This window comes from Notechis scutatus, chromosome 3 (assembly GCF_049901735.1).
Source record: "Notechis scutatus isolate UNSWTSFEM ecotype Mainland chromosome 3, rNotScu1.2, whole genome shotgun sequence".
NCBI lineage: Eukaryota > Metazoa > Chordata > Lepidosauria > Squamata > Elapidae > Notechis > Notechis scutatus.
In genome coordinates this window covers 166,328,370-166,349,988 of record NC_142011.1, presented here as the reverse complement: position 1 = coordinate 166,349,988, position 21,619 = coordinate 166,328,370, and the positions used below count along the sequence as shown (strand labels likewise).

The window sequence follows — 21,619 nt, the reverse complement described above, 5'->3', positions numbered from 1 at the left end:
GTTCTTGCTGCTGCAATTGTTCTCTCTAAAATAGGGTTATTAGATAGTTCTATTTTTTATCTTTTTTTGGCTGCTGCTCTTTAATTATTTGGAAAGGCATTCTTGGGAATTTGGGAATTCTGTGCAACACATATAATTTTATAATTTTATTAAAGTGTGGAATGCTGTAGATCTGTTTGAAAATTGGTAGAGAAGTTTTATTACAAAGTATAGTGATCATCCAGAGTGATTTATATACATAGAATTGTCTAGTGTAACAGTAAAAAGGAAAAAAAACTTAGTCCACTGATAGTTTAATTAGATAGCATATTAATCACTATAACATTACTTACACTGTGTTTATTGCTCTTGTAATGCTCTTTTTTCTCAGAAGATGGATATAAGCTCTGCATGTTTACTCACTATGGTTGTAAAATGGAATTAAGACAGGAAATAAATTTTAAATATTTACTACCTTATAAAAGCACAATAATAAGCTCGTTCTTATCACTATTAAAATTTAAATATTGCATACACTAAAATCTTTAATGATCAAGTCAAAAATCCAAAGATTATTCCTTTCTATAATATTGAAAATAGTGGTTATTGAAAACAATGAGTATGCAAAAATGTAAAATGAATTTTTGAATTTGGGCTACTGTACAGGTAGTCCTCAAATTATAATTGCACAAGAACTCAGAATTACACTTGTAAATCATTGTGGTCATAAGTCAAGGCATCACATGACCAGACTTGATTTTTTGACATTATTTTGCATCAATTGTTAAGCAGATACCATGATTGTTAAGTCTTTCCCCCCCAATTGGGTGGGATTCTACCGGTTTGGACCGGTTTGGGCGAACCCCTTGCTCCGAAGATCAGCTGGCAGAGAACTGGTTCGCTGCGGCAAGCATGTGGGCCCAGTTATTCCCATTTGTGAGAGTATAGCTGATCCGCACGGCAGAGCTGTTTGCCGTGCCTCAGCTGTTTTAGTCACAGGCACTGCGACTAAAGTATAAAACATTTTTGAAAGATGGAGCGCGCACGCGTGCAGAGCGCGATCACCGAACCGGTTGTTATACCGGTGGAATCCCACCCCTGCCCCCAATAGCTGGGGTTTTCTTTTTGTTGAAAACTAGAAATAAATATTGGAAACAGGCAAAAAGTTGCTAACTGTGGGATATGCCAAAAAGGTGAGCTGGTTGCCAAAGACCTGAAATGCTATCAAGTGACTGGAGGTCACTTTGAAAATTGGTCAAAGTACTTCTGGGGAGATTTGTCATAACTTTAAACAGTGACCAGTCGTAAAGTAAGAACTACCTGTATGCCTTTTTGTGGTATTTTTAACTTCGGTTTATCTGGAACTGTTCACATGCAACTAGTATAACTGCAGTCCTATATTCCTTAGTAGAAGTATGGCTCGCTGAAAATAGCATTGGCTATTTTTTAATAGACGTATGCAAAATGTCAACTAATGAAAATTATTCTGTTGGAACTCTTACTGATGAAACCTGCATATGACATGCAAGTATACTGATTCTGATGTAAAGCTCCTTTTTTGCCATTTGACAATGTGGCAAAATCTGTTACATGGAACAAATAGATATAGACACAACATTGCAATCATAATCCAAAAATCAAATAGATTTTTTTGGAGACCATAACTTTTAAAAATAACTGCTGAAATTTTGCTAATCCTATTGTGTTTGTAATTATGGTCACAAAAACACATATATTGCATTTTTTTTTCTTCCAACTACAATACTTTCTATTATTACTAAATAATATTATTATTTAGATGGACAATATCCTGAAAAATTCACTTTTATTAGAGTTGTATATACTGTATATTTTCTGGTACTCTACTGTACTTAATATTTATATCATAATTTATATGTTATTGTACATAAATGATACAAAGTATGCATCTTTCTGTAGCATTTATGTAATGTAATTTCTATGTACAACATTTTGGTGAATATTTGAATTTCGTTTTCAAATAAATGGTGAAACCGGTAGGAATGAGGTTGGTTTTTTTTTTGAAACCTGTATTTTGGGGGAACAGATGTTTCACATTAAATTATTTTGTCATGATAAGCTATTCATATTTTATCATTCTTTCTACCAGATATTAAACTGGCTAATAGAGAAAAAGGAAAATTGTGCTTAAAAGCAGTCAGATGCAAACATCCAGTAGGTAAATAAACACATTTTATTTTTCATTATTTCATTTCAATTAATTGCTTTCTTATTTGGAAGACTGACTTTTTTCCTTCCTCCTTTATTCCATAGAAAATTATACTTTTGCAGATGTTGTTTTTGGAAATGAACAGGTATGCTTATCATATTTTGGTTTAAAAATGTTTAATTTAATAAAGATTGTGACCTTACATGACAGAAATATTCTTATGAAATACATTTAGGAGAAAAATATAGCAATGCCAAATTGCTAGTATCTGTGCAATATATAAAATAAAAGCACAAAACAAGCACAACGAAAAGATCTATCAGATTTAGAAATAACAGAAAACAATGAGTCCGCACTTTTTAAAAAATTAGTACAGGTAGTCCTTGAATTATGAATGTAATGGAGCCTGCATGTTCCATTTGTAACCCAAGGATTTGTGGGAGTGAATCTCGTACCTAGAATGGGACCACTCCCTCCTTTCGCCCACACATTCACTAATTGAATGCGAGGCTCATTAAGTGCACATAAGGTATTTCAGGGTGGAGAAGGCCATGGGGAGGGGGCTATTGATGGAACAGGCCACCTGCCTAAGACCACCCAAGGCCTCCCTGACCCACTGAAATACCTCATGCTCCCCACAGTTGCTTCCCTCCCAACCTGTTGTGCCAGGTCACTTACCTTCTGAAGATCTAGGAAGCAGTCCCCTCTCCAGTCTCTCAACCACATGCACCCCTCTGCAGTTCCATTCAGGCCTCTGCAGGCCTTGCCCGGCAGGTTGCTGGCCAAAATGAAGCTTCTGAGGGGTGAATCCAGGGGCCGGATCTGGTCTTCCAATGCTGTGTTTGGCCCTCCACGGGCCTCCCCTGGACTGTTGCAAGCCAAATGGGAGCATCTGTGGTTCGGATCCACTCCTCTGACACCATTTGGCCCTCTGTAGGCCTTCCCTAGCTCTTTGCAGGCCAAAAATGGAGCTTTTGGAGGCTCCATTTCAGTTGGCAATGTGCCAGGCAAGGCCTTTGGATGCCTGAACAGGGCTTCTGAGCTCCATTTCAGCCAATAATATGTAAGACAAATGTTGCAGAGCCTCTAAGGGCGAAAAACTGCTGTGGTGCTGCAAGATTCGTAGTTCGGGCCTTGTTCGCAGACGCTAGGGGGTGCTTATTGCATAACTTTGAACTTTAGTTAAGGGAACACTCGTAACCCAGAGATTACCTGTAATGCAGTAGTATTTTTTAGCCATACAAAATATAAAAAGACATACACAGATGTGTATATGTATAGAATATGTATATTCTATGTAGATATTCTGTTGTTTAATATATATTTTGTATAGAATATAATCAAAATTAATGTATAAATCTAGATTTTTCTCAGAAATAGTTTCCTGCTTTCTCCTAGAATAACTGCTTTTTATATTTAAAACAAAAACATCCAGTCCCAGCATGTTTAAAACTGGCTATTTGGGTTGTAGACAAATAAAGTCTGGAAGAGAGGAATTAATTTTGCACTAATGTTCAAATTATACTTTTTTTAAGTTGATGAAAATGTTTGAGGTAATGGTGAATCATCATATAAATACATATCACAATATGTATTTAGAATTACAGTTTTGTGGAAGTTTTCAAAATTATGTTGTTCTTTTTAATAGATAATCAGTTCAACCAGTCCGTGTGCTGACTTCTTTTTCCGAAGTTTATATTCCAACTTAAAAAGAATACAGACCCAACAAAGTAGTTTGCAAGGCTCTTGTGACAATGCTGTCAGACAGATACAGAAATGTAGTGAAGTGGATCTGAATATTATTGTACTCTGGAAGGTATGTATAACAAAACTACAATAGGCAACTAATCTACTACAACTTTAAAAAATTAAGTATCTAGTGCAATAGTGATAGATTGTTCAGCATTATTATCATGGACCAGAGAGTACAGGATAGTTTCGAGTGATTCCTATGGAAAGTACCTAGTGATGCCTAAAGATTATTATTTTGCATCTGAGATATCATTACAAGAACGCTATGTTTTCATATCCATTGTATTTTTGAAGTAAAAGGATCTGTCTTAGATCATATCTGAGCAGCTGGTTCACCTTTAGAGAGAAAACAATCTATGTTATTGATTAGTCCCCAGATAAAATAACTTTCCATTTAAATATTCTGACTCAAGTGCATAAAACTGAATTTTAGAGCATGTAGATACATGTGTATGCAGCTTTTTTAGAATGGATTGAATAATATCTATATTGGTTTGCTAATTGTGCCTCTTTTTAGTCTAAATCCGTTTGCATTTATGACTTCATATCCAGTTTGTTGCTCTCTGTTTAGGACAGCTAGTGTTATACTGAAATCTAGTTCTCATGATCATATTTTAGCTTTACAAGCCAAGGGATTTAGTTTTTCAATATGTACCCCACCTTCTCATTCAAACTTTGAAATACACACATCCACAGTCTAAAAAATTGATGCAAACATGAAAAATACTACTAACATTGATTAACAATGAAAAATCTTGTGAAAGAGATGCACCTTTACAAATTTTCCAAATGTTGAGAAAATGGTGGCTTAAACTCAAATTCCAGTGAATTGTAATTTTCATTACCTGAGAACAGGACTGCAGGAAACCTTCTCCAATGTGATAGATATGTCAGCAGGACCATTTTTAGAAGTGCCTCCTTTTCCTCCTGTCTGGAACTTAATATCCAGGTAGGATTCATGAAAGGAGTGGCAGATTCTTGGATAATCAGATCCTAACTTGCTTATGACTTTAAAGGGTATTTTAATAAAAAAGTGAAGTATGGAAAGCTAATCTGTGTAGACACAAAGTCTTGGGAGATTTTTTGATCTGAAGATCTTTCTTTGTAAAATAATATTGAAAACATTTTACAAACACTTGTCATTGTTTATATAAGATGCCTCCAGAAGCAGATGTTCTTAATTTGCATAAAGGTAAGGTTATATAATAGTGAAGATAATAGTAAAACTCAATAAAATACTGCAGCCAGTAGTATGTTTTGTAGTTGGATTGTATTTGTCTATTATTTTTATAAATACTTATTGTACATAATATCTGTTAGAAAAATACATTTATACCCAATGTATTGCAGCATCTAACATATTATGATCTATTTCAACTTTATCTTCTAACAGGCATATGTTGTAGAAGATAACAAGCAACTCATTTTGGAAGGCCAGCATCATGTCTGTCTTAATGCAGTTGGAAAAGATGCATTTTCTTTACCTCAAAAGCAGGTATCATGGAAAATTTCACTGATTTTGTCTAAATCGACACATTAAGTAAAATATTTCAAATATTGTAAAACAATACCTGAGTGTAAAAGAAAAAAAGAATTCCAAATACTTGTTATTTTATTATTCTTTTTTGTTTTGCAAATAACCGGTATATTAGATTTTTAATCTGTTGCTAAAATCAGATTTTTTTCAGGTACTGCACATTGTATGATTTCAGACTATATTAAGGATTACAAAAATATAAATAATGTTTTAGAACTGAATGCAATGTTTAAAATAGTAACATCTCTAACAAGACCATTGCAGAACAGGCATAAATGAAAATTGAAGCATGGCATGCAAATGAATTTCACCTCTGAAAAAAGTCAGTTTGTTATAAAGTATAGATCAGCTTTACCAGGACACTATCTCCTTATGTGTTGGAAATGTAACCCCCCAGGATTCTTGTCCTTTCAGTCTCAATACCTTGAGGAGAAGTCTGCAGGATCTACCATTTACATCAACATGACAAAAGCATTGTCATATGCCACTGTGATGCTAGCTTCTCCCCGTGACTTATTGAATCAAACTTTCAGAGATATTTCCTTACCAGATATCTCAATGCCTTCAATACTGACTGAACTTCTAATGTATTGTTTTTACTGAAAAAGTTGGAATATATTCAAAAATGTTTCTCCCTTGAAAATAGCCCATATTGAACTGTATAGCACAGTCAAACTTCATTTTAGGAAACGTTTGTAACATTTTGAATTATGTCATAAACTGACCTTCCCAACATGGCCGACTTCCTGTCTGCCTCTGCGCTCTTGCCCACTTCCTTTTGCAGCAACTGTTCCAGCATGGCCAACTTTCTGTCTGCCCTCTATCCCATGCAGCTTTTCCCCACTTCCTTTTGTAGCATGTCAATGTTATGACGTAGGTGATTCAAGGCAAGGCAGGCCTCTAGAGCAGTGGTCGCCAACCGGTAGGCCGAGGACCACTGGTGGTCCACAAGAAAATGTTGGTGGTCTGCAAAGAAATGTCCCCCCAAAGCACACCCCTCAAAGCAATTAATCCAGGCTGTGTGGGAACACAAGGCTGCGCCGTCCACATGGCCTGCCCACCCGCTGCCCCCCACCCTTCGGCCGAGCACAAACCTTACCTTAAGTAGAGCCACACAAGCTGGAACTGGAAGATAAGACCAACAGCGGGGGAGGAAAATCTGCCCCGTGGTGGCTTGCTGACGTTGGTGCCATATTCCAAAGTGCAGTAGTCACAAGACTGGCTGGCCTTTTGATCATCCCAGAGCAGCTCTTCCAGTCATGGCAGGCTGGTGTACTAGAGTGGAGTAGCAGCTGCTCCAGGATGACCAAAGGGCCAGTCCTGTGACTACTGCAGCTCTGGAATATGGAACCGACTTTCCCACCAATGTCAGCAAGCCACTGTCAGTCAAAATTCATATTAGTGGTTCACAGGATTTAAAATTATGAGTTTGGTGGTCCCTGAGGTCCAAAAGGTTGGCGACCCCTGCTCTAGAGTGTCTTTTCCCTCAGCAAATGTTCCAGCAAATGGCCCTCCAATGACTGGTAAGGTTCCAACCCCACGCTATGCTGAAGGCAGCCTCCCATAGCCTCCCCCAAACAACAGCCCTTATAGTACAAATAAAGCCCCAGGAGCAGGAGCATGCTCACAGGGCAAGATCCAGGATTCCAAGTCCAGTTCACAAGGCAGAGTCCAGGCACAAGACAATGGCAGTCTTCAGGGCAAAGAAAAGGTCCAAGGCAAGAAGCAGTTCCAAAGGCACAGTGAAGCAAAAGCCAAAAGCAGTGCACAAGAGAAGGGCTAGGTCCAAGACAAAAGGCGAAGAGCAATCTTCCAAGTGAGGCAAGGCAAACAGCAATAAGCATGAGTCAAAGCCGGCAGAGTGTAAGCCAAAGCAAACAATTGTTCCTGGCAAAGACAAACTCTCCACAGCTTCTCAAGTTACTCCACTCCAGGTGTTCCTTGTTAGGAGGGGTGGGGTGACCTACTCCTGAGTTGCCTTGCAGCTCTTTTCTGGACTTTCCTACGCTCCACTCTCCTTGCCCTTGGATCAAGCTGTTCCTCATCAGAGATCTGTTGCTTAACAGCACCACTGCTGTCAGCATCCGATCCTTTCCTGTGTCTGTACAGGCAGGCAGCTCTCCATCTGGTCAACCACTTCCCCCAATGCCTGTCGGATGGTCCCAATTCCAACTCTTCCTTCTCCAAACCAGGCTGCAATGGGGCCATGATAGTCAAATACTAAACAAGTTTTGAAGCAGTGAAGTGCCAAAGTACCATTATATGGCCTTACATAATAAAACTGATAGAGCTTTCTCAGACAACTTAGCAAAATTATGCCTAGGTTAATAATTTACAGCCAGTGTATTTATATAGAAATTAAATAGAAGTGAGGCTTCTTACAATTATCTGTGTTGGATAGGCATGGATGATGATTTAAATTTCTTGCAAGGACTTTCCTTGTTAGATTCTGATACTGTTTACAGAAGTTATATAGAGAGTTGCATATATATATATATATATATGTTTGTTTGCCTGTTTGTTGGAATTGACATCAGTGGTGGTATTCAGCAGGTTCTGACCAGTTCCAGAGAACCGGTAACGGAAATTTTGAGTAGTTCGGAGAACTGGCAAATCCCACCTCTGACTGGAGATTTTGCAGTAACTTTCCCCGGCCATGCCCACCAAGCCACGCCCACAGAACTGGTAGTAAAAGAATTTGAATCCTACCACTGATTGACACGGCTGCTCATCTCAATATCATGTCTCTGGGAAACTAATAATAATTTAAAATGGCAGTATCATAACAAAATCCAATATCACAATAAATACAAATTGGCAGCCGGTAGAGAAAAGCCACCACAACCATCAGCACAACCATACTACAGCTTTGTCATATGATAATGTAGTATAAAGTTTATTTATGACAGCCAATCAATTGATATAATTGGACTGTGACTTTTGTTCCTCCTTTTGTGAAAGAGGCTAATGATTCTAAGTCCTAATCTTTATGCTCTCTGATCTTTTATGAGTAAAGAGGGTTGCAAGTACAGGGGCCCATTGTTGTGAATTGGTTTCAACAATTCTGGAGGGGCACAGAAAGAAGGAATATGCTTAGGAAATATTGAGGCTTATCTCTTTGGTTTGGAAATCCGTATCTTGCTTTCTTCACTTACAGATGCCAAATTCTTAGTCATGTTTTTGTTTTGCAAACGTTCTACGATCTTCATTGCTTTATATAGTCTACGCATTGATGCTTCTTGCTGTAATCTATTTTTATGTTTCATAGGGCTTTAAAAAAATACTTGGGAATTCTGATTGGGAAGACTTGGAGCAGGTACTGAAATTCTAGGGAAAATACATTTGTATAGTACTATACATGTTTTATTTTTCTATCTCATTGCTTGCAACATAAAAAAAATGAGCCTTTTTATAATCATGAGGCATGAGCAAAGTTTAATATTTTTCATCACAAGATGAAGGTTTGTTCAGTATTTATGAATTCCTTGCATTTGAATAATTACATTGTTAAAAAACTTGGCTTCTCAATCCATTATCCTCTACTTCAAAACGCATTAATATTATTTTTAAATTGTTTAGTCTCCATATGGAAGTATTTTCATGTGAAATGGACAAAAAGTGGATGTTTGAACTATTTGCACTTGGCAGTATAATACTAACCTTGAGCAGAGGCTAATTCTCAACTTAATGATCATTTATTTAGATAGAATGCCAGAAAACAAACTTCATTCTTTTCATGACTGTGCAGTATCCCTATGGGCTACCTGATCAAAACTCACTGACTCATATTTATGATGGTTGCAATGTTCCAGGATCCTGCGATCACCTTTTGTGACCTGATAATCAAAGTCAATGGGGAAGCCAGATTCACTTAACAACAGTGTAACTAATTTAACAATTGCAGTGATTCACTTAACAATTGTGGCAAGAAATGTCGTAAAGTGGATCAAAACTCCATTAACAACTGTCTCGCTTAGCAACAGAAATTTTGGACTCAATTGTCATAACTCAGGGACTGTCTGTATATGAAAGATTATCCCAAATTATGCCTTGGTATAATCATAAATATAGAAGAGTTAGGAAAAAAATGAAAAATGTTTCAAATTATTGGTTTCTGATAAGACCTAAGCTGACACAAGATCTCATGTACAGAATTAAAGCAATGTCTTTCTCAGCTTTGAATGCAAACTTCGTTATTTGTTGTTATTTGGAGACATAAAATAAGAAAAATATAAATATGGCTAGTGTAGAACTTTCGATATTCTTTCAGGCAATATTTTGCAAGCACTTGCTTCAAGAGAAATAATAACACTTCTTAATATTTTTGTGCTCAGTTTATGTTTTTTCACATTAGAAACAGTATTTTGATCATTCTGAAAGTATTTCAAGCTTAAAAGAGTGTTTGAAACAACTCTTTCATACTTGAAATATTTTCAGAATAATTTGAATTTCGAGTGTTTTGTACCTCATAAAGACAATCATTTAATTATGTAAATTCTCTAGAATTATGTCATCAGTTATCTTAGACATTTTTTGTATTTTTATATGCTGCACTTGATTCATATCATAAGTATAACCCACTGACTGACTTTTTCCTTCATTTATATGGTATAATCTATTTGTCATATATAGAATGCTCAGTGTTTCTTGAACCTAAATATTTTCTAAATGCTTTTTATGTTACAGGAATCCACAGAAATAGGCCTTTCAAATCTTTTTCGCCCAGAAAACACAACGGTATCATCCAGACCATCTGTGGAACAGTTTTCCAATCTTATTAAAACTAGTCTTCATTATCCTGAAACATTTAATCACTCCTTTAATCAGAAAAGGTTTGAATATTTCTTCATTTTACTCTAGACTGTAACGGCATTAACCTTCCAGCCATTTTCCTTCCTTTTTTAGAAATATGAATATGGCACTTATTACAACATTCCACTGCAAAGCATAAAGTATGATTTATACAAGTCTAAAAGTGAGGCCTATTTTCTCCACTGAACATAAGACAAATAAATTGGCTTAGGGAATGATTTGCTTGGGGTCTATTGCTAAAGAAGTACATATGTTCTGATGAGATGAAAAGAATGAAGTTTGTTTTCTGCAGGGTTCAACTTCTATTTCACATACTGCCTCTAGTTTGATTCCTTTCTGAAGCAACACAACACCAACAAGAAAATCCACATTGAATTATTTTCTTGGGCTCTTGTGTTGAAATAAAATAACTTTTAGGTAACATTCATGATATTTTATGAAGTTACCTTGAAATCCTAATTTTTAAGAATTCGTAGTCCTAGCTATTCTGTTCCTTATCTTTACCTTAAGAAATACTTCTCGTGTATGGTTTTTAACAGCAACTGACACAAATCATTGTATATATGTAAGACAGAAGTCCTCTTAGGAGGCCTATAGTTAGTGGGTTGGATCCAATGTTGCATCCAATAGAATTTTTTTCTCAATAGAAATATCTGCTTGAGATTTTTCTTTGCTACTGTATTCCTGTGCCTTCTGAGAAGCTGCTCAAGAGAGGCTTTCTGGGACAGAATGGTAAATTATACTAGGTATTTAAGGAGAGTAAGCAAAAAAAAAAATGCTTTTCCATCCTTTTTTCCAATAGAAAATACTTAATAAATCTCAGTTCCTTCTATGAATGTAAGAAGCCCTTCCTTCACAGATAACGATACCTAAATCTAACATATATGTATCTTGTTTAAAAGAGATACGCAAGTTGATGTTTGATTTATATTTCAAATTAGAATTCTAATAGAAACATGTCAAATAAAATATATTTCCATTTACCCTGCAAGAAGAACATTCTATTCTACTTTTTTTCCAGAATGGTCCGTTTTTGTTTGGCAGTTGACTGCAGCTATATACTCTGTTTAAAACTAGCATATTTCACTGTTGTTTTTAAAGCAAGGGTGATTGTGCTCTGCTGATTGATTCAGCTGATCAATTGATGCAAATTTTCTTTGCAGCCTTTGTATAGTTCCAGTTACTCTTCTACTTTCAAATTGTTCTGAAGCTGATGTTGATGTGATAATTGATCTGCGACATAAAACCACAAGGTAATTTTTACAGCCTATAAGTCATTTATACTTGGGAATATCCTTTGAATTAGATTCCTAGAGAACATTCTTTAGAATATTATTTCATGTCTAAGAAATTCAAATATCACAGCTTATCGAAGCATATTTCTAATTTGTTTTTGGTGTAATGATTTTACAAGTTTCAGATTGGTGAAGTAACAGAATGGGCATGTTTAGTTAGAACTAAGAATTACTGACTGATAATTGGGTGGGCTTTAAATTTTTTAGCAAAGTGTTCTCTGCCCGGTTGCTGGGTAGGTGTGCCCATGGTGGGCGTGGCCTAGTCAGCCTCCCGCACCACGGCATTTTTGCTCTCCCCAAGTTCTAGAGGCTTTCTTTGAGCCTCCGGGAGGGCAAAAATGGCCTCCCCAGGCTCTGGAGGCTCTCTGGAATCCAGAAACGGGCCCATTTCCGGCCTTCCTGAACTTCCGGGAAACCTGTTTTTCACCCTCCCCAAGCCTCCGTGCGCACCCTGAACTTACTTTTATTCAAAACGAGCCAAGTGGGGACTTCTGGGAGGGGCGGGGCGGGTGGGGCCAGCCAGGAGTGGGATTTGTGGGTTCTCCACAAATCTTAGCTAGGGGCTCTCCTGAACCCCTGCGAACCCCCAGCAGCCCACTCCTGCTGATAACCTAAATAAGCCTTTTTCATACAATGGTTAGGGTAGTATTATAAATTTAAGTAATAATGTTTTCTAATTTATAATTTTATACTCAGTTCAAATATTTTATATAAAATTCTCATTAACATCCAGAAATGTTGTGTTGAGGACAAATAATACATTGTTTACAACAAGGGTATAAACAGAAAGAAATTGTGACCCTGTGCTTTCTCTTTTCCAGCCCAGAAGCTCTTGAAATCCATGGTTCATTTACCTGGCTTGGGCAAACACAATACAAGCTTCAGCTAAAAGCCTATGAAGTATCTAGCCTTCAGTTAAAGGCTTGCTTTGTTCATACTGGGGTGTATAATCTTGGAACCCCGCGAATATTTGCCAAGCTTTCCCATCAAGTTACTTTATTTGAAACAAGTCAACAGAATTCAGTGCCAGCCCTGATTATTATTAACAGTATTTGACGTTTTAAAAATAAAACAAAGTACTGTTATTTCTTTGACTTGCAATCTTGGCATATAACCTGTTAAAAAGTTGTAGATAAATCTTCCACATAATATGACTACATGCCTATTTTTGTTTCATAATACCAGGCATCTTGGATTCCAGTTTCTTTCTTTTTAAAAATGTTTCATAAGTTAAATGGAAATAACCACATAACTTTTAAGATTCCTAATAGCAAAATTGGGAAATCCTCAGATACCTTTACTGCTGGAAAAAAAAATGTACAGCATGTGTTAATATTTGTGGCTGTATTAGATGGCAATTTAGGAAAAAAAGTTTATTGTTGGCTTTTTTTGAGCAAGCCATAGATTGATAATTATATCATGTTGTTTCTGTGAAGTTAACTAGGATCCAATTTATTCCAGTCCAATTCTTCTGTTTTTCATTTTCAATTTTTAAAAAGTTGAATTTGAGACTTGCCTCATATACTGTTAAGCAATTCTCATTGCAATTGCGTTTGCATATAGAACTCCACAATATTCTACAATTTTTGACAGCAGTTTGAATATTTTCTCATTCATCTCAGTATAAAATGCACTGTTTCAAACAAAGAAATGTTTTGTCAGTTAAATTCATTCACTTTATTATGTAACTAGAGCAATTCAGTTGATCTGTTTTTTTAAAGAAAGTTAAGCTTTTCAAGAAATGTATTATATTTATAACAAATTTGCTGTAAATAAAATAAATAAAATAAAATTATGCATCATATTCACTACATTCCCCACTGTGGGTTTTTTCTTACTTCTGTGAAATTAAGGTATCAGGATGGCCAAATGTTTTGTGCACAGATAACTAATTTCAATTATCAGTGTCCAGCCTGAAAACATGTTCCAAGATTAAGATTTTGAAGTGAGGAAAATGGAAACAAACAAGGCCATTGTCAGCCACTAAAAATGAAGAGGAAATAAAATTGACATAACACATTGTCAATTTTTAGCAATGGTCCTAAAAAGAGATGATTATTCATATGCCCATTAATGTAACAACTAGACACAAGAACAGTTGTATCCAAAAAGCCATCACTCTGGTAAACAAATAATTCCCTGAACACTGTTCAGCTATTACAAAGTCTGTACTACTATTAATCTTCTCACTCTTAGCACCCGTCCCCTCCCACTTGTGATTGTAGGACTGTAACTTTGTCACTTGTATCCTTACGATTTATATTGACTGTTTCCTAGTATGATTTGATTGCTGATTGTACCCTATGGTATGATACCCTATGGCTATCATTAAGTGTTGTACGTTATGATTCTTGACTCTTGACGAATGTATCTTTTCTTTTATGTATACTGAGAGTATTTACACCAAGACAAATTCCTTGTGTGTCCAATCACACTTGGCCAATAAAGTATTCTAGGAAGTCTAGGAAGTAATAAATATTCTTGAAAATAATTCGATGAAATGAGAGAAACAGAAGAACACATACATAAATGCACATATGCAAACATAACATTTATTGTAGTATATTCTTATTTCAAACTAGGGAACAAAAGAATAAAGGCCCACATTTAAAACCCCTACAGTAAATTGTGAAATGAGATGGTTAAATTTATTTCATCCTTGAGTACTCCTTTAGTAATTTAAGAAAAAAATACACCATCAGCATTGTGCCAAATATGAGAACAAGAAAACTAATTAGCGCTTTCCCAACACTGACCTCAGATTTTGGGAGGGCTCCATGAATATACACACTGAAAACTGTGCTAAGGTCACAGTAGCTATATAACCTATCTACCACAGTAATTCTAAAGATGTAAAAACCATTGAACTGTGGAAAAACTATTCTATTTCTTTCGTTCTGGTTTAAAACCTGGTACTTTGAATTAACTGATGGTAAAGACTTGTTTCCTCTGGGTTTCTTGCAACTCACATAATTATATCTAGTCCATGCAATGTCTGGAGAGCCTGGAAAATTTGCTAATTGTTTGGTCCAGTTCTGGGCCTCTGACAAGCAATTGGCCTCTACTTCAGTCAAGAGATAATCATAATTGTGCATTCCATTTATTTCATACAGTACAAAATCCCCAGAAACGTATTCCACAAATTCATCATCATCCCATAATTCAAGTTTTGGAAGCCATTGCTTATTATAATAGAAGAGAAGAGGACATCCCCAGATGTCATATTTATAGGTCACATTAAGATCGTCCTGTTCTAAATTTTTTCTACCAAGGAACAGAGGATCATATAGTTTCTTATCAATTGAATAAACAAAATTCTGTAGTAGTCTTGGTTCAAAGAGACCTTTATTGCAACCTGTTGTTCTCCTTAAAATTCTGATGTGTTTCTTAGGTGGGCAATCCACTGCAATAAGAGCTGTCAATGGATGCATGTCAATGCAGAATATTCCTTTGTTATAGATGTCTACAGTAACAGATGACAGCTTCTTGAACAGTGATGTGTTCTGTATTTCTACCTCTATATTTGTCAATTGTTGTTCTTCTAATGTAATTTCCAAACGATATTTAGTGTTTCCATTAAAAGTGTAGCCATCTTCCACAATGTGTGCCTCGAATGCCAGCACAAGTGGATTGCTCAACATTACATATGGATAAGCACCAGTCCCTGGCTTTGGTACAAATGTGGCATTAAAATGAAGCTGCTGCTTGATATCAATATAATACATCCTATTATGAAAATCTCCCGTGAGGATCTCCATTGGACAGGATTGCAGTGGTGGCTGCACAGACATGAGCTTATCCTGGATGTTGAAGATGCAGTTTTGAAAATGATAGTATTTAGATACATTGCTGGGAACTGGATGGATGATGCTAAGTGTTCCAATATTTTCAAATAACATAGCTTCATCAGAAGCATGGGCTAAGGAAGCATTTCTGTCTCCCAAATGTACCATTTTTCTAGTGACCATGTCCAGGTTTCCATAGAAAAGCTGAGTCTCAGTGAGGACTGCAAATTCATTATTAGTGGCAGCTACAAAGCAAATACGTTCTGGAAGAGTTTTATTAGGATAGCTGTCTGTGGGAAGTACTTCAATATTATCTGTGGTCAATCCATCGTTCAAGGAGGTCATAAGTGTTTCGTTAGTCCATAGTATGATAAAACCTCTCATACCAGGGGGGAGTGTGCTTTCAACTTTATAACCTTTTGAGAATTTTGAGCTAAAGGATGTTCCTGTTTCATTTTTAAAGATTTGAATATCTCCATATGCGAAGTGTGCAGTGTCTGGATGACTGGCATCCTTGAGGAGCAATCCAAAAATTGCTGAGGAAGCAAAAACATAGATACCAACTAGAATGCCATCCCTCAATGGCTTACTTTTTAAAGTTTCAAATATGTAGCCCCCATCTTTCGAATAAAAGATCTCACTCTTGCTAACCAAATTGCCTGGGTCATATGCCAGAATAAGTTCATTGATTTTGTCACAGGCAGGATCATTTAGAGCAAAGCAGCATTTGTAGTTGGTGAGTTCAGTAACCGGATGAGTAATCCCCTTTGAATGCAGCCATCTCTTCCATGTGGCATAGAGATAGAGAAAGACGACACCATTCACCACTGCCACGATCGTATTCTCCCCAAAGACAGCAGCACTAACAGTGGCTGGTGCTCTTGTAAAACCGTTGGGGATGGTTAGTGGAAGAAGGCTGCTGCGAAACGTATCAAAGCTGATAAATAACCTTTCTCCAAGATAAAGAGCTGGGGAAATACCACTGAAAAAAATATTTCCACATGGGTGATGCAATATATAAGGGTGATCGCGACTGAACTGAAGCGGCATACCTGATGGTGATGTGACCAAATGGTGAGACTCAACTGAATAAATCATTTCCTCAGAGCTGCATGGCCAGGAGTCAACTGCCATAATGGGGGACAGCCAAAACGTTACTAACAGGGACAATAACATGATGTGACTCCTTTAGTATAACTGATATAATGCACAAATATCCTTTCTGTTGTTTCTGTTGAGGTTCTATTTGCAATGGTTGTTGAGGGAGATGGTTCTAGACAGCAGTTGGCAGCTTAAGGCTGTAAGGTACCTACTGTGTCATAAAGCACACCCAGGAACTATTGGTTACAGACCATATGTATTACTAAAGAAAAACTGATGGATAACATCAGTTGAGATCTTCCTGTTCTAAATATTTTCTGTCAAGGAACATTGGCTAATAGATTCTTGTCTGCTGAATAAATCAAATTATTTTTTACCTTCACATCTATACAATTCTGATAAATATATTAGATAGTCAGTGGATGCATGTCTGTCAGTCAGTCAGTCTGCCTGTCCCCCCCCCCCTCCGTCTCTCTCTGTCTCTCTGTCTCTGTCTATCTACCTATCATCATCTACCTGAATTTAGAAACCACCTATCTCCCTCACAGAGTGACTCAATCAGAATATGCTTTCACTGTAGATATCCACAGTAATAGCAAAGAACATGCCTTTATAAATATCCAGGAATTCAGGATAAATAAGAGATTTGCAGCTTAGTTTTCAAAGATTATTTACTATTTCCATTAAAAGTATAGCCATCGTCTAGTCTATAACCTATTCCAGAAAAGCCAATACGTGTAGTTTTGTTATAGCTCTATAGAAACAGATACTGTCCAGCTTAGGCGTATACAGTATATAATTCATATGAGGATGTTACTGTATAATATATTTAATATATATTATATATATTATATATTTTTCTGTGAATAACACCAATAAGGATCTTTCCTAAATTCAGACAACAGAGGTTGAAGTGTTCATAAATATTCCAGGAGTATTGCTGGTGCATTTCAAAAGTAACACTGCAGAAATATTGCTGGGAGCAGGGTAGAAGATACGTATGTGAAGAAAGACAGTTTGTACATCTCTTAATATAACTTCCCAATATAAAATCTAAGACATTTGGAAGATATTAAATAAGATACTTTGTAATATAATTGATTAATCAATTATTTATTTATTAATTACAACCGGGAATAGTTGTTCTCCCAATCTAAGTTTAGTATTGTGATTTATAATCTCAGTCACACATTATCTTTTTATAACTCCCCCCATTTATACGGCACCAAAAAAAGGTGTTAAAAATGGCTAAAGATAAGAAAGTAGTTTTTAAATAAAAACTGAATTGTAAAAACACACTGGAAAAATACTTAAACCAAAAAAGTATTAAGTACAGATATGAATTGGCCAATACTGTATAGAGATAGTCCTTGACTTATGACCACACTTCCCCATAGACTTTGCTTGCCAGAATGTCTCAAAAAGTGATCACATGACTCAGGACACTGCAACTGTCATAAGTACATGCCAGTTGCCAAGCATCCGAATTTTGATCCCATGACCATGGGGATGCTACTATAGTGGTGTGAAAAATGGCCATAAATCAATATTTTCTGTACTGTTGTTATTTTGAACATCACTAAATGGATGGTTGTGAGGATTATCTTTATCTCACTCTTTTTTTGTTTTGTACACCATTCCAATTCTCTACTCTCCATTATTATAGTAGCTGCTTCTTCTCTGTAACAGTTTCCTCCAAAGAATAATTCGGCATATGCATTTTGGCATTATTTAAAGCAAATGCTTTGCAGCAGGAAAGTAAACTTCCTTCCCTTCTCTTTTTCTTGCTGTCCCATTGCTAATTTTACATTAACTTCATGATCTCACATTCCTTTTCTGAGGAATTGTTGCACTACTTACACATTCTCTTACATCCTCCTCCTCCAATGTATACCTTCTCTGAGGGAATAAACTGTTCTTTCCAAGGCTGTCATTAAATGAATGGTTGTAAGTCAAGGACTACCTGTAGATCTGAAAGATCTAAGAAAATCTAAAGAAAGTCAAAGGATGGAAGGACTGAATGATAAATAGAGGTCAGCTGATATAAGATCAGTTAGTCAGAGGTGGTATTCAGCAGGTTCTGACCAGTTCTGGAGAACTGGTAGCGGAAATTTTGAGTAGTTCGGAGAACCAGCAAATACCCCCTCCGACTGGAGATTTTACAATATCCTCCCCCTGCCACGCCCACCAAGCCAAGCCCACAGAACCGGTAATAAAACAAAATTGAATCCCACCACTGCAGTTAATGTCTTGAGCAGATAGATTTGTTATGACTCAAAGTAATTGTGTGGTCATCAGGAAAAGCCTAGCAGACTAAGCAATGAGGTTTACAATAGCACTTCAGCACTTTATTTATAGTGTCTCTCAATCTCAGCAATCTTAAGAGGCATGGACTTCAACTCCCAGAATTCCTCAGCTACTTTATTATGAACCCTTAGCTTCCTACTCTCTTGTATCACTATCTCCATTTTTCCTATATAAAAGGCACCCTGTTTTGATATAAAATGAATATTCGCAAACAATTTACAAAAGTACTTGGGCACACTTTAGATATATAGATGATAAAATATGATTTAATATTGGGAAAAAGAGCAACTTGGAAATCATACGGCATAATTGTTTTACAGATGTAAACATAAGTTGGGATTAATCACTGCCCCAGTTCCAAAACATTTGTTCAGTAAAAACAATTAGATATAGAGGCAATATGCTACTTTTTGTAGGCAAAATCAAACCTGTTATGTCTGGTTGCTATAAGGACTCCTATACTTGACCTGGCTTATTTCAGGTTTTTTTTTGGGGGGGCGGGGGGTACACTCTCTTCAGATGTTGCATTTCTCCCTACTGGAAGCATTTAGGAATTGTCAGTCTGGAAGCTTGCCTCAGGTGGCAGGTTAGGTGGTGACATGGTATAGATAGGGCTTGAGTTGATAAAGCTACATAGGATATGATTCAATCCTTGAGTTAACCTGATTGTCTATGTTTAACCCTCAAAAAGAATAGAATAGAATAGAGTGGAATGGAGTGGAGTGGAGTGGAGTGGAATGGAATGGAATGGAATAGAAGCTTGAAGGGACTTTGGAGGTCTTCTAGTCCAGGGGTCGCCAACCTTTTGGACCTCAGGGACCACCAAACTCATAATTTTAAATCCCACGAACCAGAGACCCTGGGAAAATGCCAAAAAAAGGTTGCAGGAAAATTCCCCACCCCGTTTTCTTACCGATTGATCATTCTTTGTTTGGGATCGCAGGATACCATCTCCAGCTCCGTTCTCAGGGGGAGAGAAAGAGAGAGAGAAAGAGACAGAGAGACTTTTGGCTTCATGCAAGGAAAGCAGCAGAAGCAGCAGAAGTCTTTTTTTTCTCTCCCCCAAATTCCGCCAGAAATGAGTCTTTGTGAGACTTGTCGTGCTGGTGCAGTCTCTTGGAGCAGGAGGCCTTGCAGGGTCCCGAAGATTCATTTCTGGTGGAGTTTGTGGGAGAGAAAGAAAGACTTTTGCTGCTTTCCTTGCATGCAGACAAAAGCAGAAGAAAGAAGCAGAAAGAAGCAGCCCGGTGACCAGGCCAGGCGCGTGGGGCAAGCTCTGCCCCTCCACCCTTTCCCCCCTCCCCTCACTACCTCGTGTTGTTGTCAATGCAAGTGATGCCTGCCTTGTGTTCCCACACAGCCTGGTTAATTGCTTTGGGGGGTTCTTTTGGGGTGACATTTCTCTGTGGACCACCGAAATTTTCTCACGGACCACCAGTGGTCCCCGGCCCACTGGTTGGCGACCACTGTTCTAGTCCAATGCCCCACTCAAGCAGGAGAACCTATACAATTTCAGATAAATAGCTGTCTAGTTTCTTCTTAAAAACCTCCAGTGATGGAGTGCCCACGATTTCTGAAGACAAAGTATTTCACTGGTTAATTGTCCTCACTTTTAGGAAGTTTCTCCTTAATTCCAGGCTGCTTCTCTCTTTGTTTAATTTCCAATCATTATTTGTTGTCCTGCCCTCTGGTCTTTGCAGAATAATTTGACCCCCTCTTCTTTGTAACAGCCCCTCAAATACTGGAATACTGTTATGTTGTTCCTAATTCTTCTTTTCTTTAGACTAGCCAAACCCAAACCCATTGTTCAAGTTTTTCAAGATCTTTTGGGATCCTGCAAATTTGATGAGTTCCCCTTCTATTCCCTCATCTAAGTCATTTATGAAGATATTGAAGAGTACTGGGCCTAAGGCCTTGTTGTACCCCACTACTTCTCTCCATGTGGTTGTAGTACTATTAAGGAGTACGCCTTGAGTATGGTTTGTCAGCAGCTACAAATCCATCTGGTGATGATGTTGTTTATTCCACATTTTTCTAGCTTATAAAGAAGTAGGTTGTGGCCTACTTTGTTGAATGCTTTACTGAAATCTAAGTATACTATAGCATTTCGCTGGTCTACTAATTTAGTCAAATATAAGATTGGTTTGGAATGATCTGTTTTTAACAAACCCATGCTGGCTACTAGTCATAACTTTATTTGCTTCTAGTTGTTTGCAGATCTGTTTCTTGATTCTCTTTTCCAGGATCTTTCCAGGTATTGATGTTAGACTGATTGGTCTGTATCTGCTTTTTTGCCCCCTTTCTTGAAGATGGGAACCACATCAGCCCTTTTCCAATCCTCAGGTACTTCCCAAGTGCGCCAGGATTTTTGAAAGACATGGAGGGTACAATGGTTCTGAGCTAACATCTGCCAGCTCCATCATAACTCTGGGATGTAATCTGTCAGGTCCCATTGATTTATATTAGTCAAGGTCAGATAGGAACATTTGGGATACTTTGGGATAGTCAGACAGGAACATTTCCATGACTCTCAGAAATCTGAAACCTGCCCATTTGGAGGCCATCTCTTCTACTGCTTCTATGGTCTTGAGTTGCATTAGGAAGATTTGATTCAAGATCTAATCAAGTAGCAGGGCACAAACTGTTCAAATTGCACCAATTCTACTATTTCCTCAACTGTTGGCTTCTGTATATTTGCTACTTTTTTATTTACTTACATATTTACTTCTTTTCACATAGTGGGGGAAAATCTGATAGGAATACAAATTCCAACAAAAAACCTGAAATTGTAAAGTACTTTTTGGTGTCAGTCTTAAATTGGATCTCATCAAGGCAATAAGAAGGCAAGGAAAAGGGAGAAGTT

At 37.1% G+C, this 21,619-nt stretch overlaps 2 protein-coding genes across 6 annotated transcripts in view; one reads left to right on the top strand and one right to left on the bottom strand.

The window, feature by feature from the left end:
- TRAPPC8 (trafficking protein particle complex subunit 8) overlaps positions 1 to 13,367 on the top strand; it is a 74,049-nt gene extending 60,682 nt beyond the window's left edge. For all 5 annotated transcript variants that reach the window (XM_087961669.1, XM_087961668.1, XM_087961666.1 and 2 more), the window contains 8 exons: positions 2,108 to 2,176; positions 2,272 to 2,312; positions 3,816 to 3,983; positions 5,313 to 5,414; positions 8,725 to 8,772; positions 10,143 to 10,288; positions 11,432 to 11,521; positions 12,385 to 13,367. In XM_087961669.1, coding sequence (XP_087817795.1) covers positions 2,108 to 2,176; positions 2,272 to 2,312; positions 3,816 to 3,983; positions 5,313 to 5,414; positions 8,725 to 8,772; positions 10,143 to 10,288; positions 11,432 to 11,521; positions 12,385 to 12,619 — 899 coding nt within the window. In that variant the 3' untranslated portion in view covers positions 12,620 to 13,367. The remainder of the gene's footprint in view (positions 1 to 2,107; positions 2,177 to 2,271; positions 2,313 to 3,815; positions 3,984 to 5,312; positions 5,415 to 8,724; positions 8,773 to 10,142; positions 10,289 to 11,431; positions 11,522 to 12,384) is intronic.
- Positions 13,368 to 14,181: 814 nt separating this feature from the next.
- On the bottom strand, positions 14,182 to 16,524 carry CATSPERD (catsper channel auxiliary subunit delta). Its single transcript, XM_026670381.2, has one exon. The coding sequence runs from the start codon at positions 16,522 to 16,524 to the stop codon at positions 14,212 to 14,214; it is 2,313 nt and encodes a 770-aa protein (XP_026526166.1). The 3' UTR covers positions 14,182 to 14,211.
- Between the last annotated feature and the right edge of the window lie 5,095 nt (positions 16,525 to 21,619).

What these genes read in the sequence shown, in the direction of transcription:
- CATSPERD (XM_026670381.2), bottom strand. Translation starts at nt 16,524, where the DNA reads ATGTTATTGTCCCTGTTAGTAACGTTTTGGCTGTCCCCCATTATGGCA.